This window comes from Strigops habroptila, chromosome 5 (assembly GCF_004027225.2).
Source record: "Strigops habroptila isolate Jane chromosome 5, bStrHab1.2.pri, whole genome shotgun sequence".
Classification (NCBI taxonomy): Eukaryota; Metazoa; Chordata; class Aves; order Psittaciformes; family Psittacidae; genus Strigops; species Strigops habroptila.
Genome location: NC_044281.2, coordinates 12,637,064 through 12,654,185, shown reverse-complemented (window position 1 = coordinate 12,654,185; position 17,122 = coordinate 12,637,064). Strand labels below are relative to the sequence as shown.

Below are 17,122 nucleotides of genomic sequence, written 5' to 3'. Positions count from 1 at the left end.
AGAACTAGGAAGATTTACAGGAAATACTATCATCTTGAAGTTTAAGAATCAAAACATTCAAGCAGAGCAAATGGAAATCAATCTTAAGAAAAGAGTGAATAAAAAGGGTGAGTTTTTTTGAGAAATACTCCAGGATTTATTACTGGAAATTGTGACACTGCAAAATGACAGGGGAATCCAGAATACCCTTCCAAAGAAAAGTGAGAGGGCAAGGACAATCTTATTTGGGAATCTCACTTGCCAAAATAATGTTCCCAGGTTGCGATGAAGAAAAAAAAAACGAAATCATGAACTAGTACTAGTAGTAATAATACTAGCAATAATAATAATAATAATGTTCTATAATAATAATTCTTGCAATATCTTTATTGCATCTTTCATTTTAATGTGTTAACCAACATTAAATGTGTTTTCACATTGGTTACAGGTGTTACATAGCTTTTCTGGCTTTGGTCATTTACAAAATAAGGTGTTGCACACTGTGCAATCTTCATCAGAATTAATTGATGTGATAAGCTAATGGATTTTATGCAAAGAGACCAGACCATTGAAAGAAAAAAATTACTTTGATGGAAAATGTGTTTTTGCTATCAGAATGACAAGATTCTCTTGCATTTCAGAGATGTAAAAGTGTGGGAAAGAAAAAGTATGTAGTGTTTAAAAAAATTAAAAATTTTCAAGTGGATTTTTTCTAATGTGGTTAGTCAACGTTAACTACAGTATTATAGCTACAGTGAGTGAAAGCAACCACTCTGAAGGTTCACCGAGTTCTTTCCTAGGAATTTTTAATGTAATATTCCTTCTTTATTACTAGTGTGTCAATTTGTTTTGCCATAACCTAAGTTTTGAAAGCCCTGTCAAGACTGTTAGGCAAGATTTCAGCTTCTGTTAGTGGTCTATTCTGTTGCAGGTGGATTTCACGACAAGACAAATATAGATTCCATGAACCTGGATTTGTGGGTAAATCCAGAAGTAATGGCATATACGGTAATCATACCTAAAAATAAAACCACTACTCAAATGCCACTAATTTCATATGGACCTTTTTGGGCATTTTTCAGGAATTTTCTGGGACTTCTGGATTAGTAACATACATTACTTATCCAAAAGTAATGGATTTATCAATTTATGGAGTTTTCATTTGGGAATGATGGAAGTTTCGACAGGAACCTGTTTAAATCTAATATTCTTTCCTTCATCCTATCTCAAGTTTCTGGATAGGTTTAATTATGCTAAATACCAAATGTTATTCTGCTAGCTGGTTATTAGTAGACCACCTTGATTTTTCAGTGCTTTCTTTTTAAAATCAGCATGTCTTTACTGGTCTGTTGCAGCACATAGCTTTATTTCATAGTATGGTTCTTAGTCTTTTGATATCTGTCTGCATGGACATGTGGTGTGGTATCTCTGAATTGTAGTTTTTCCTCATACATACAGAACGGGGCCATCAGACAGGTTGTTACAGCTATCTATCTTAGTTGTTCTAGACGCTTATTAGATAACCTAATATACTTTAGCAAAGCTACTTATTAGCATTAAAGATGGGGTATGTAAGTCACCTACTTGGGTATCTTACCTTGTGTCAGAGACATCTGGAACAATGGTTTTCAAATGGTTTCCCATGATTTTACCCATTCTCTAGATTAAAAACTGCTTTCATAGCACTTGAGGAGAAGGAAGATGGGGAAAAGGGAGAGGTAAGGTAAAGCGCATAATTTCCTATTTATTTATTTTTGTTCTTTAATAGCATTGAGTGGGAGAAACTGTTACTATCTCTTCAATGGTTATTTATTGCATTGAGACTTTTTAACATGAGTAGTTCATATAGCAGATCAAGTTGTTTCTGAGTAAATCCCACTTTTTCCTGTCTTTGTCCATTCAGACATTCACAGACTGCTGCCATATCAGACCAAGACAGTAAGAAACTCAATATATTGAGTATATATTCAGGATGTTAATTAAGTTTTCTATTATTACAGGTATGTCATTATTTTATGTACTGTTAAATTCTAGCACAAAGAAAGGTGGCAGCAAAAAAACCCCAAACCTCTTTGTGTTGTTTTCACAAGTACTGCAAAAGTAACAAACCGACAGATTTCTGTTTCAGTGGCTGTGAGATTTTGCAAATGCATAAATGTTCTTGGAGGGTGTGGAAGATGATAACTTCCTGACGCAACTGGTGAGTAAGCTAACTAGGGGAGAGGCCTGGCAGATTGGCTGTTCACAAATGGAGAAGGACTGGTGGCTGATATGAAACTTCTTACCTGCAGTAACAAGAAGTTGTTAGTATGACAGGACTATGGTGAAAACAGAAGTACGAGAATTACAGAAATAAATGGAGACAGATAGGGTAAGTTGATCGAAAGGTTTTTAATCTGAAGTTTCACGTATTAAGTTTTGAAATATAGAGCTCTCTTCACAGCATAATGAGTAGAATCAACTTTTTTGTTAATACTTTAATGTGGTCATTTAGAATTTTATGTCAGTCTCAGGCTTGTATTTCATTTGGTCTTCAAGGCTTTGTAGCGAAGCTCCTGACAAAACAGCAGTATTCTCAAGGCTGGTTGCAGACTGGCTCAGCTATGGAAGACTTAATGTGGAATACTGTTTATGTTGAAAATATAAAATACAGACATTTGATATCTGTTTATACTTTTTTTTTCTACAGAAATAACTTTACATAACAGGAAAGTACTAGTGGCTTTGGGACCCAACTTGCTAAAACACAATGAGAACATGCAGCTTCTTTTAAAAAGCTGCTTTTGTTCAGCTTGAGTTGCCTGGTACAGTATGAGAGATGAGAACTTACTGAACTGTAGGGAGAAGGGCAGTTTTTCATCTGACTTAAAACAGATAAGTTGACTAGAATCCTAAGGAGGTTTATTAGGTTTTTGTTATGGGTGAATCTATCCATGGGCATTTAAACTGCTTGCTTGCCAGCAGCGGTGCAGTGAAGCTTAATGTATGTTGCCTGTTCTTTTAAGAAAACAGTACTAGGTTCTGATAAGTTCTGGTGAACAGGAATACAGTATAAATAAAAATATGTACAGTAACTTTAGATTATTTAATGTGGTTCTTCAGAATTAACCCGTACTGTTATAACTTGAGACTTTTATTGCATATTAAGAGATCCTCAGATTAACTGCTAAAATGACAACAATAAATGGAGACGCAAAACCACAAATCTGTACTAAGAATGTAGGCAAATGCATTAGCATGAGTCACATTTTCAAGTAGCTTAACTTCTTTGGGAAACACACAGTATTAAAACTGCATGAAATATTATGCAGAGCTGACTTTTGGCAAGTATGACAGCACATCAACTGAGAAAAATGCCTTTTGGGATGTATGAAAAGAGAAACATTTATCTGCATAAGCAACCAATTTGTGCAGTTTCAAATTTAGACTTGGAAGTGGAGGATTTCTCCTCACTAAAATAATTTGAGTGATAATGAAAAGACAGATTGTTTAAGCAACGTCACAGGCAAAACCCAAGACTGAATTCAGAAAGGCACATGGAGTGCAGCGATATGAGCTGAAAATACAGCACAGAGTAAGATTACAGCAGGAACTCTCCTAAGAAGTATTTTGAAAGGGAGGTAAGCATTCAGCTGTTCTCTATATACAGTTTTCCTTATGGCCAGAAAGTGAGGCATGCTGCATTTCATTACGCCAACGATTAAAGTAGTTAATGAAATAGGGCCACTTCAATGGCATTTTCAAGTATATCTCATCTAATTGTATTTTAACCATACAAACTAAAGCAGCAAGTAAAAATCACATTTTCCTTCTTTGAAGCACAGGAGAGGTATGATCGTTTGGTATTTATTTAGAATTCCCAGTCTGTATTGTCTTGATTTGCAGTGATATGTCCACGTTCAGTCCCAACTGTTGTTGAGGGCAGTGCCAAGAACTCTGATCTGTTATTTTGAATAGGAGGTGGTAATAGAGACAGTAGTGAATTCTGTGTTTGTTCTTTTATCTAGAAAGAAGAAAAGTTAAAACAAGGCTGCACATAAAAGTCTACATAACTTTGCATCTGACTTCATTAAAAGCATGTGAAAATTACAGCCATGTTCTTGCATGTTACAATACTGAAAATAATAGCATGAGGGGTTTAGTTTCCTTCACTCTAGAGTAAGTTGAATTAGTCTTTGAAGACTAATTACAATAGCTATGCAGTTTTTCTGCCTTAAATTAAGAATATTAACCATTATTCTTATTAGTTAGGCTGACTTTAGTTAAACCAACTTTATCAAAGGGGAAGTGGATCACTTATGCTTGCTATACTCTTATCAAATACCATTTTGTTTAAGAAAAAAAAAAGTCTGAAGCAGATACGCTGTTACAGGATAGTTTCTGGCTCCAGCTAACTTAATTATTTTGTAATTCAACTCTAATATTTTGTGGTTTATTTAGACTATAGCTATGTCATTTAACAAAATGTAGTAAACTCACCTGTCTGAAGAACGTATGCGAAAGCAAACTGCTTGCTGATGGCCTGGATCATAAAATGAACAATATAATTATGTTTTAGAAAGTAAAATACTGCTTGTGGAAAATGGGCTAGACTCACAGATCAATTTAAGCCCTGTGTTTTTATATCCACAGGACAAATGTGAAGCATGAGAAAAGCAGCACAGGATTCCAACATTCTATGCCTCAATTTGTAGCAAAGGCACTACAAAGAAATTATTTCAAAAGGCTTTAATGCCTCATTCAGAAGAGACATAGTACTGAAAACATGTACTTCAGATTTCTGTTTTCTTCTTGGACAAAGTACATGTTTAAAAATTAATTCTACTTGATACAGAGTACACTTATATTACAAGAAATTCAGGCATCAAACAAACAACTTTAAAAGCATGGCTCCTTTAACAGACAAGATAATTTTTAAATTACAAAACCAAAGGTAAGTGTAGTGTTTTGCGTAGTGCTTCTGGTCTGAAATTCTGACTTGAACAGTATTCAACTAACTACTATATCCTAAGTTGAGGGCTGTGCTTGGTCTTAGGTTGAAGTGACAGACAATTGGTTTTCACCAGAATGTTACCTCTTCTCAGGGTCCTGTTGCAAGCAAAGTTCTACCAAGTTGTGGAAAGCAGGTGAAAATGTTTTGGAAAAGGGAATTTGTAGTCTTTCACTGGTCATTGTGCGTGTCATGCTCTCACCAATTCCAGAATCAACACCTGACCGGGAATTCTTTATCCTGGATTCCCCACGGGGAAATGTATTTATATCCCAAGGACAATATGTGGGACCTTTCAGCTTTTGCAGCAGCATCTAGTAGAAAGGAATAGCAGTACAAGAGTTCAAAAGCTATCCAGACCTGTTCAGGCTAAGATGTGAAACTCCAGAAATGGAAGGAATTATTTGATCTAAAAAGAAGCATGTGTACTTCAAGTAACAAAAAGCAGCCACCATTTCAGCAGCAATAGTAAAACAAAAAAAGCTCAGTATTTGGAAGTAGAAACAGAATTTAGCATCATACCTGAGTGCGAGGCATATCTTGAAATGGAACATGTCCGTTGGCTAATTCGCATGCTGTAATTCCTACACTGTAAATGTCAGACTTCATGTTATACCCAGATAAATCCTGTGAGAGAAAGAGAACTCTACTTGATCACTAATGCCGTTGAGCAGTGCTGACAAAACCAGAAGTGTCTGTTTCAAGACAAGATTCTAATACCCTGTTATCTACATGGGATTATCTACAGATGGATTAAAAATGAAGTGTAATTTATACTAACCTGTCTCAGTAGTTCAGGACTCAGCCAAGGAAGCACAGACGTACTAAACTGGGGGAAATCATATACCACCTTTGACTTTTGTCCATTGTTAACTAAACTGTAGAGGTTGTTTAAGCCAGAGAGAGAAACCAGCCCATCCCCTGAAATCAGAATGTGGCTAGCTTTAATATTCCTGTAACATAAAGTGGTAAATTTTAGTTATAGGAATTACTCAAAGCACTACTAGAGTAGAAAGGCTTTCATATTTCATTAACTTATAGTAAGATGTTAGTGTGCAGTTCTATTTAGCAGATTATTTTCATGGAAGTTCTTCACTCAGTATGAGTTGTCTTTTTAATACAGCCCCAAGAGAGAACAGAGACTGGGGGGGTAAGAGGAGGGAGGAAAGGCAGCCAGAAACTGGAGAAGGGACCTCTTTCCCTGCAAAGGGTGTAAAGTAAGGAAGCCCTTTCTACAACTCTAATTCAAGACAAAGCCAAACAGATGTATAATCCCTGTAGCAACTGGCTTTAAGTAACGTATGAATACTGTTCTTGTTAAGCTTCTACAAACTTGGTTCTGCTGTATTATTGAAAAAAGAAAAAAAAAAATGGTTCTGCACTGTCAGATGTAAGAAGGTATACAGGAAAAGGAAGGAGACAACACAAGCTGAAAATTAGTTTTGAAGCAAATCTAAATTCTTAATAAACTGGATGCTGTAATCTGATTCTTACCTATTGACATTCTCCTACCTGTGAATGTAGCCATTCTGGTGCATGTAATTTAATCCTCTTATTGCACCAAATAGAATGTTCCCTATTAAAGCTTCACTCATTCCTTCAGGAAAATAAGTCTTCAGCAGGTGTCTAGCTGAACCTGGAAGTGAAAAACCTAGGTAAGCCTAACAAGTCTTGTTAAATTACTCATCTGTGCTTGCTTCATTGTATACATTCATCAAGAGTGGCATTCTCATTGTTACATTGACTACAGTACGTCAAGAACAGTTATATGCATCCATCAGGCAAAGATCACAATCCAGTCATGCTTCTGTTAAATCAATCAAAGTCATTATCATACTTTGTATTCAATCTAGACAAGTTTTCTGTTGGCAAAATTCAGTGGAGTATAAAGTCAAATAAGTTTCCCAGTTAGCATTCCTCACGTGGTGGGTGTTAGGACGAAGTGCAATTTAATGCAGTTCAATACCAGTCTTCACTGGGGAAGACAATTTTGTACAGAAGACTTCTCTAAAAAATGTTTTGGGAAAGTTTGTTTTTCCTACAAGACTGGAGATGCTTAAAGAAAAACCTCTCATGGACCATGTGGCCAAAATTGTATCCACCCTTTTTACTATTCCAGAATTGCAGTTAACAGTTCTTACCATAGGCCATGAATGGGGAGATGACCCAAAGCCAACTGCCAGCTGTAAACACTGTCCAAAGTGTCATTACATTGGGATGCTGGAAAAAGTGGGATAAAACCACCTCATTCTATGGAATTAAATGAAAGTGGATGTGTTAACCACAAGACAACAGTCTTAAGAGCATTAGCTACATCAGTAATCAGTAGAAAGAACTGTTCCCTGTGTGAATTTATACAAAGTTGCAGGTGATGTACATAGCCTGCAATAGAAATGTAAATAACTTGCCTATAATTGCATTTGTCTGAAGTAAACCTAGTTTGCTCATAGTCCAAAGTTTTAGTGTTAAGTACAGAGTACAGAACATGTTTCAAAGAAAAAGTTGTACAATTACAGAAGTTCTTCTAAAACACTTCTCAGCTGTTTTCTTCAGAAAGCAACTCTCAAATTTATGCATGCCTTGTATTTATATTCTGCTCCTTTGGAGGAAAAGCTTGACTGAAATGACCCAGTGTAAACACAAAGGCAAGATCTGTTGAGTAACCTCATACGTATTCATCACTATCTTCACCAGACTTGTGCAGAAATGCTGTTGCTTTACCTGTAAGGCTTTCAAATGCTCTTCAGAGCAATTTTCTAGGTCTGTGATCCTTACAGCAACTTGCATGCCTGTAGGCGTATGCCGTGCAAGGTAGATTGAAGTTAAGTTGTTGAACCTCCTTCCTGAAACCAGAAGTGGCTACCTTAACATTGAAAAATATAATAATCCACCACAATTTCCTTCATATTTAGAGATAATTTTATATTTCTAAAACTGCAATTGATAGCAGCATTGCCTTTTCTTTAAGAATGTTAAGAACTTAAGTAGTTGCAGCAGAATATATCCAGCAAATTAAAGCATGGCTCTGCTATTCTTATACCTTAAAGTGTTGAAACACTTGTCAGTATCAATTATACATCTAAATGAACAACACTTTCAGCATGCATATTCACATAAACATATGCATGCACAGTAGGACTGAGGGCAGCCATCCTTAGAACAATCAGCTCAGGTAGCCAAGTGACAACATGTGATGTTACTTAATGCTGTATTTATTGTCCACATACCACAGATTTAGAAAACTGACATGCACAAACATCAAGAGAAAAAAAACAGTTAATTAATGATTTTTACTGATATTTTAAAATAGGAATCGCAAACATGAGCAATGTTCTGCACTCTTCTCAACTAAGGAGACACAAGAATAGTTCTAGTCAGCTGATTGATAATACATTTTCCAACTTAGTATTTACTGCAGTTAGCAATAACCTATTGAGAACATGCATATGCAGGAACAAGAAATATTTTAAGGTATGCTTATGTTACCTATTTGCAGCTGGAGTTCATAGTGAGAGACATTAGAAGAGCAAAATACCATTTCATTCCTTCCTGTAGATGGGGGAATCCCGGCTAGGTCAGAATCAGCCTAAAAGTGAGGAGAAACAGTTCTCAAAATGACTATGTAATTTTAAACATTTACATGTTAACACAGAAACACCAGTAATTAAAATGCTAAGATCAACTCTTCAAGTTGTAACATTCAAGCTGGTGCTTCTACCATTAAAGTGAGACTCAGTTTTACGAACTACTTGGTTTTTGTGTTTGTTTTGTTTTTAAACTGGTACAAGATTAAGCGTAATACTTCGTTACCTGTAGTCTTCTTCCAGAGTGAAAGCCCTGAAAGTACTCTGGTTATTTTTGCTGTTAACATTTTAAGAAGTACCTCTAATAAGATTATTTTTAATATGTACCAGCTTCATATTTAACATTGCCAGTTAATATTTCTGTTTTCTTCTTACCAGGCATTCACGGATGCTGCTCTCAGATAGCTCTTCTGGTCTGATTGATTCAACTGGTGTACGTAGAATACAGGAACAGTCCTTGAGAAGAGAAGTAAGTGAATGTCAGTGGAGTTGCTTTATTAAACACAGCCGTGGGAAAACATCAAAAAGTATAAACAGGAGTTCAGAAAGTTTTCTGCTACAAGTCAGTCAAGCAAGAGGTTAAAAAACAGCATAGAACACATACATGGCAGATCTAGAGAGGAGAGATACTGAACAGTCTCCTTCAGCGTAAGTCAATACAACGAAGTTTAAATACCTCAGCACTGTCGAAATCCCCTCAAGCAAGGCATTTCACCAGAACTTTTTCACATTAAGGTATGACTGGGTAACAAGGTAGAACTGCCAAAGGTTTTTAAATACAAACTTACCAAACAAGACATGGAACCGCTTTAGATCAGGGGAAGCGACATATACACCCATTTATTCTAGAAAAAATACAGTAGGAATGTAAGATTGCATATAAACCTGTGATATATATATATATATATATGTCTTTAATTAGAACTGTGAGGCATTCCTCTCAGATAACACACACACAAAACCCCCCAAAACTACAGCTCTGGGAAAGCCTGCTTCTGTTGAGCCTTTAAGCAGTATATAGATTTCAAACTCCATACTGAGGATATGCAATATACATTCAAACTCAAGTTTTCCTTTTTGATTCATGGGTTTAGAGATATTATTACCACTTCTGAACAAACAATTTAATTGCAACTTAACTGCATAAATGCAGAAAGTAAAAAGGAATGGATTCATGAATTGCTGTCAGTTTGTAGGAAAAGAAATCACTGTCTGTTGTTTTAAAGGAGCACAGCTGTGCTAGTCCGATCTCAGCTCAGCTGTGTGCAGCTGAACTAGCTCACAAAAGAAAAACCTACCCAGAAGCAGCTTTACATTTTACAATGTAAAGGAAATCCTATTGTAAGGGACTTGAGTAAAAATCAAAAAAAAAAAAAAGAAAAAAAAAAAGGAAAAAGAAAAAAAAAAAGAGGGCAACCAACTCTGGTAATTTTCACTCTACTTAGGGTACAGAATCAGCATTCAAACCCCCTCACGTATGAGAGGAGCCATTCTCAAAATCCTCCATCAGACTTTATGTCTGATGCTTTGAAAGCTTGAGCAGTAAGGAGAGAGAGAGATGACTATATCTAATAAGCATATCAAAGCTTCTGAAGCATAAAAAGGGACTAGCTAATTTACTTTAGCTACAAGCAAGTCTTCTACCATGATGGATCCTACTTAGTGGCATATAAGTCATGAGGTTCCATGTTAATATGTAATTACTGCTTGAAAGTTATCTTTAAAAAGGTGAAGTATTACATCAAAACCTGATCATTTTATCAAGGAGCTAAGCTTGATGATATCCCGCATTTATGTATGCTATGTAATCAAGGCAAAACTTTTGAAAAGCTAACAAGCTCCTATCCACTGCCAAATATCCAAGCCGCTCCTAATCTTTTAATATTTTTCCCCTGAAAGTCTGTTTGAATCATAGAATAGTTAGGGTTGGAAAGGACCTTAAGATCATCTAGTTCCAACCCTGCTGCCATGGGCAGGGACGCCTCACACTAGACCATGTCACCCAAGACTCTGTCCAACCTGGCCTTGAACAATGCCAGGCATAGAGCGTTTATCAATTCTTTGGGCAACCTGTTCCAGTGCCTCACCAGTAAAGAACTTTTATCTCAGTAAAGAACAGTAAAGAACTTCTTCCTTATGTCTATCCTGAACTTCCCCTGTTTAAGTTTAAACCCATTACCCCTTGTCCTACCACTACGAAAGTAAAGAAATACTGTAATTCCTTATTAAAGATAACAAATGGAGACAAAAGGAGATCCTCAGGAGGTACTGGGTACCTTCAGAGGATCAGGGCTTGACTTACCCAGCTTCACTGAGGAAGTCTCTGGCAGAGTACGATAAAAGAATAAATGCAGGTGCTTCAAGATACTGTCCAGCACTGTAATGGCTACAGCATCCTTCTCCTACCTGGAAAGAGATACCTCATTCCATTATACAAGATAATTTATTCTGTGGCTTGGAATATGAAACTACAAAAGCTAAGCTGAAGAATAGTGTCTTAATAACTATATAAACTAATTGCAGAATTTGTTCAAAGGGGTATAGCCACCCAGCAAAACCATCCATGTTCCACATTTGTTGAAGTAACATAACAAATGTAAGATTTTAATTTTTCTTATGTAGTTTAACATTGCTTCCATTTTTAACACGATTTTGGATCACATCCCTACATAAATCTTTCCCCTGATTCCACGTTTTTCTTTCTGTACTGCAGGCTTTTTTTTTTTGTTCTTTTTTTGTCCTACGGATAGTGACAGTATTGCACAGCTGAACTCACACATTCATCGCAGCTTGGCCAAAGCTTCAGATGCAGCGAGCGATACAGGGGAAAAAGAAAACCCGAAAAACGTGCCTGTGAGCCGGGGGAGCGCGGAGGCTCTGGAGCCCAAAACCCAGGTACCGCGAATGCACGTTACTCGTGCGGTTCTGCTGACGCCGGGCAGCTCAAGTCTACTTCAGTGTTCAGAGCGACCGAGGCAGCTCTCGATCACGTAGCCCGAGTTAGATCCGTCCGTGACAGAAGTAACGGAACGCGAGAGACCGGCACCCTGCGGCTCTCCCAGCAGAGCTCCTCATCGCTCCGTTACACCCGCACCCCGCAGCGCACCCGCCTCCTCCCTCGCCAGGTGGCGGTTTAACGTTGCCCCCGCCTCCCCGCACCCTCCCGCGTCGGCCGGGACCGGGATGCGCCGCTGCCAGCGCGGCGGCCCCGCCGCCGTTCCCCGCAGCCGCCTCTCGAGCTCGGCGTGCTCCGCTCCGCCCTCCCCGGCCCGCCCGGCTTCCCCTGTCGCCGGGGCGAGGGCGCGGCTTGTCCGGAGCCCTGGCGTGCCCGGGAGGCCCTGCACGGAGGCAGTGCCCGCTCCTACCCGCCGCCTGAGGTTGGGGTCAGCGGCCGGCGCGCCCGCGGAGCCGATCCGCCAGCCCGGAATCCCGCCCCGCTCCCAGCCCCTGCGGAGCCGCGGGGAGTACCGCAGCCGCCCGCGCCAAGCGGCCCGGCGCATTGTGGGGCTCGTCGATTGCGCCGGCGGGAGGGCGGGCGGCCCCTCGGCGCCGCGCGGCGAGCTGGGGGCTGTAGTTCGGGGGCTGGAGCCGGGCGGAAGCCATCGGGGTCCTTCCTCAGTCGCCTGTTTATTACATGCTGGGCTGTCGCCCGTCGGTCTCGGGCAGCGGTGGGGAGGAGGAGCGCCGGAGCGAAGCGGCTAAGAGGTGCTCGGCGGGTAGCTCTATCGCCTCAGGGGCGAGGTAGTGCATTGCCGCCTTTGCCACACGCGTTAACCCCTTCGGGGCCGCGTCCTTCAGCCGCTGTCCTTTGGGGCCGTTCCGCGCTGGGCCGCGGCACTACCCAGGCTGCCCCGTGCCGGCTTAAAGAATTCCTGTTCCCTTCGTGTGTTGCAGCTGACGAAGCTCTTTTCACGGTGGTAATGTAGACTGGCAGTACATTAAGCTTTATGCGTTCAACGTGTGTGCTTAGATAGGAGTCAGATGCTAGGCTCTGCCTGCGCATGGTGGCTGTGGCTGCAGGCGCTATGACGGCGTGACCTTCAGCGAGCTCCGGAGTTCCTTCCTGCCTTGGGAGTACCCATATCCGTATGGGCTCTCCTTGGAGGATTCTGTCACCGCTCTTAGGAGGCAAAGCTTGATGACATTTTAGTTGTGCTCCTGCTTACATGTGGATTTGAGGGCAAGGAGATGTTGGCTTCTGCCAGCTTTTTAATCACATTGTTACATTCGGATCAGCTGTGTTTGAAAGTTATTGTTGACTGATTGCAAGAGTCTGATGCAAATAGGTAACTTTTCACACAACATTATCCATTTTAGGTTTGCTTTCAGATACTTGTTAGCTTTTAAAAGATATATTTCTGAGTAAAAATAGATAGACTTCTCTTTAATTACACTTCTTACACTGAAGCTAAATTGGAGGGGAAATCAAATACATGAAATTTGTCAGCTCTCTAGTGGTGGTGTCATCTATTAGTGATCAGTAATCAGTGTGTCAGGTTTCTGTTATGTGTATCTGAAAATGTGGCTTAACGATTAGTGTTGGAAAATCACAGACTTTCCTGATGGTGGCTTGCCTCTAATAGCGGACTTGCTAGAATGAATCTTGTGTAGTAAGAGTGCTGTCTTTCAGGAATGATAAATGTAATTCATTGATTATTTTTCCAAGGAGATACAAAAGTAGCATTTTCAGAGTTGGTTACAAAAGAGGTGGCTGATCCTTTTATCTAGTTAGATTGCTAGTGATACTCTGGTGACTGAGATCTGCCTGGTTTATTCTAATAAGTTCAGAATTGTAACTGTTAAAATACTTGTCACTAGCTGGAATGTGTTTTTAGAAATTTAAACTACTTCCTTGGGTGAATTCAGCTATGCATCCACTGAAAGTATTAATGATTTCAGTCAGTTTAAATGTTATTTTTGTCCACTAAAGCTATACTTTATAGAGAACAAGCTTCAATTTTAAACGAAGTTTTTTTTTTAAATAACCTTTATAATGAAATAATAGCACAGCACTTGCCTCAAGAGCATATATTACATTTTTGTACACTAGCCAACAAATACTCAGTGACAGTTCTTTATTCTCTGAAAAAAGGAGATTGGTTCCCCTGTGATTGTAACATTACTACATGTATACATTATTTCTTGCAGGCTCTCTTTTTTTTTTTCCAGAAGAAAAAAGTCTACCTGAAAGAAATCATATATACCTGTAGCAATGTTATGAGTGTGCATTTATGAAATAGAATCGGGAATTAATAAAACTTGATATGGGTATTTCATGTAGGTAGTCTTCATAGTTTCAGTTAAAGTTAGACTTCAATTAAGCATACGCTATTTTTAAACTGTGTGCTAAGGGTAATGTAAACAACCTCCAAGCATGTAGGACTTAAAAAATCTTAAGCCTCAAACAGTGGTGGTATTCAGTACTATACATATATACATAAAGCATATATACATGTACTTAACAGGTAGTTTTGCCACTTACGGAAAGTATGGGTTGTTGCAAATGACTGTCAAGGAGAAAAAGTGAGTCTGGCTTGGCATAACTCTGGATAAATAGGATCAGGGAATCTTTGTGGCCAGCTTTATGACCCCCTTGATATTCATCATCCTCTAAAAAGTGTTCTGCAGTTTCACCTCCGAAGCCTTATCCCCACCCCAGATTAAAAACAATCCAGATGTTTGTGGCTTCGTTTTTATTTTGTTTTCTTACAGTTCCTTTCTTATACCATACTATTCATGCTTGAAGATCTGTTGCAGGTTTGCTTATGATTATTACACTTGTTATTAGGATTATGTTGGCATACTCTTTTAAATGATTTCTTTTTTTTCCTTACATGAGAGAAACTCGAGCACTAAGTAGGTTTCCGTAAGGACAGTAATGGCTGAAAATAACAGGTGTGAAGCACACAGAAGTGTTAACTGTGATAGACAAAGTTTGTGTTCACGTAGATTTGTTTTTCAGTATATAGTCCTTTGTCCTTCATCTCATAAAATACAGTGTTGGAGGGTTTGGCCTCTGTCTCTGAGCACTAGTTGCAGGAATGTTTTGGCAGCAACTCAGCATGGTCATGTTTGCTATTAGAACTGTTTTATTAACCTTGAAATGCAAAATATGTTTATTGTTATTAGTTGGCTTGACAGCATTCCAATTTTAGTAATAAAAAAGTATCGTGTTAATGACCTGATACTTCTTTTTTTTTTTTCTTTAATTGCATATTTACATAGCAGTAAAATTTGGCATCCCAGAATAAGTGACTCATTCAGTTGGCTTCCTTTTGGAAAATGGATGGTGCCTTCTCTCTTAATCTTAAGTTAGAATCTTCTTTGCTGTTGATAGTTTGTGTTGGTTGTGGCCTGATGTCTTGCACCCTCTAACTGTGCAGAGGAGCAAATCTAGTTTAGTCTTTCCATGTGCTTGTGAGGAGTCGACTCATGTGTTGCTGCTCTCAACAAATGGAAAACAGCAGGAATAACAGGATATTTATGATTGAGGTTGGATGTCCTCAGTATAGATGCCAATATTTTGGATATGTTTTTAACTTCTTATGCACAAAGAAGTTAATACATACATTTGCTTATTTACAGTTTCCAGTTGTAAAAGCAACTCATTTCACCTTTCTGATAATTCAGATTTCTCTAGGGATAGAATGTCTTCAGAATAACAGTCTGAAATAAATTGGCACACCTTGAATTGTTGAAAGTGGTAGTTATAAAGATAAGGCAATAGTTTTTAATCTTTCATAGCCATTTCAACTTCTCTAAGGCTTTACTCAGTATTGCCTTTGCAAGTGAATCTTGGCTGAGATCTTCTGAGTCATTGAAGGAAAAATTAATAAAATCTGTCATGTGGTCAGGAGAACTCATTTTTGTCTCTTTGCTGCTAAGATCAAACTATACATTGCAATATCAGTGGTTTAATGGAATATGTGTTTCCTATTATTTTAGTTTTTCTTTTTTTAACCTATACAGTGTGATACCTTACCAGTTAGTAGACAATTGATGTGTATTCCTGGTAATGCTTTTAACATGTTTTTCCAGCCTTCTTTTTTTTTTTTTTTTGTTGGTTATGCTTTAATTTTTGTGCAGTTTTCATTGGGAGTTTTGTCAGGTCTTGTTATAGCATGGGTGAACAGTAAGAATATTGCTTGGGTCATAAGTGATAGCCTTTCACACTTTAAAAAGTACTTCTTGGTACGAATGGGCTCCAGCATTGCCTTTCTTTTTGAGTTTCTCTCATTTTCCATGCACTGATGATGTAGCAAAATTCAGAGCAGCTTGGATTCTGTGGGGTAAATGCAAAAGGCCTGGGACTAATTCTCACTTCTACAAGAAGTCTTTTTCTTAAGCGAGCTGTAGGTACTCCTGGTTTTAGCTTACTGTTTCAAGACATGTGGTTGATAGTTGAAATGTCATTGTAGTTTAAGCCCAGATGGCAACTAAGTACCACGCAGCCACTCACTTGTCCCCCTCCCCTCCCAGACTCCCCAGCGAGATGGGGAGGAGAGTCAGAAAAAGTGTAAATACCCATGGGTTGAGATAAGAATAATTTGTTAAATAAACCCAATAATAATAAGAAGAAGAAATAGAGAGCAACAGAGAGGAAGGAATAAGCTCTGCCCACCCAGAGGGAAAAAAGAAAATGGAAAAACAAACCAAACAAAACAAAACCAACAAAAAAACCCCAACACATCTCCAAGTGATGCAGAATACAATTGCTCACCACCACCTGACTGATGCCCAGCCAGTCCCCAGCAGCAACCAGTCCCCCCGGGCAACTCCCCCCAGTTTATACACTGAGCATGATTCTGTGGTATGGAATATCCCTTTGGCTATTTCAGTTCTGGCTGTGCTCCTTCGCAGCTTCTTGTGCCCCTCCTCACTGGCAGAGCATGGGAGACTGAAAAGTCCTTGATCAGGGTAAGCATTAGTTAGCAACAACTAAAACGTCAGTGTGTTATCAGCATTGTTATCATACTAAAGCCAAAACACAGCACCACACCAGCTACTAGGAAGAAAGTTAACTCTATCCCAGCTGAAACCAGGACAAATGTGAAACACGCATGATGGAAGAGAATTTAATTTAGAGAGCACAGAAATACACAAATTGAGATAGGTAGGTAGGTATATATATAAAATGTTGTCTGATATTTCCATTTCTCTTGAGCTTTCCCTGAAAGTCACCTGAGAGCACCATTCCTGCATATAGGTCCTTTTCTAGTATTTGAGTTCTCCTTGGTTTTAGCATGTTCAATTAATCTGTTTATAAAAGACTCAAACATCAATGGGAAATTGGCATGTGAGGGAGTAGGGGGACAAAACTGATAAGTACATCTGTGTGAATGAATATAGTAAATTGACAGTTGACATAATCTTTATAAAACAAGTTTAAAAATAATACCTGAGAAAGTTTTCTGGCTTTTGTTTTGGACATGTTTTTCTGCGTGATTTAATAGTTTTAATTTCTAGACTATTTTTTTATAGTACGGTCATGTATTTTGAAGCCATGTTGTAAATTTTATGGGTTTTATCCAAATGTATTTAATTATAGTTGTAACTTGCAGGACAAATC

The 17,122-nt window shown here is 38.6% G+C and overlaps 1 protein-coding gene across 6 annotated transcripts; it reads right to left on the bottom strand.

Moving 5' to 3' along the window:
• Positions 1-2,358: 2,358 nt before the first annotated feature.
• On the bottom strand, positions 2,359-12,065 carry STRADB (STE20 related adaptor beta). 6 transcript variants are annotated; one of them, XM_030486145.1, is made up of 14 exons: positions 11,919-12,065; positions 11,330-11,353; positions 10,856-10,959; positions 9,342-9,398; positions 8,929-9,009; positions 8,456-8,555; positions 7,691-7,812; positions 7,111-7,219; positions 6,482-6,605; positions 5,751-5,922; positions 5,492-5,596; positions 5,054-5,283; positions 4,459-4,501; positions 2,359-3,982 (listed from the first exon to the last, which is right to left on the bottom strand). In XM_030486145.1, the coding sequence occupies exons 4-14, from the start codon at positions 9,351-9,353 to the stop codon at positions 3,830-3,832; spliced, it is 1,251 nt and encodes a 416-aa protein (XP_030342005.1). In that variant the 5' UTR covers positions 9,354-9,398; positions 10,856-10,959; positions 11,330-11,353; positions 11,919-12,065; the 3' UTR covers positions 2,359-3,829. The 6 variants fall into 6 exon arrangements, with proteins under 6 accessions (XP_030342005.1, XP_030342002.1, XP_030342008.1 ...); XM_030486142.1 differs by lacking the exon at positions 11,330-11,353; XM_030486148.1 differs by lacking the exon at positions 11,919-12,065 and having other exon boundaries at positions 7,111-7,189; positions 10,856-11,912.
• Between the last annotated feature and the right edge of the window lie 5,057 nt (positions 12,066-17,122).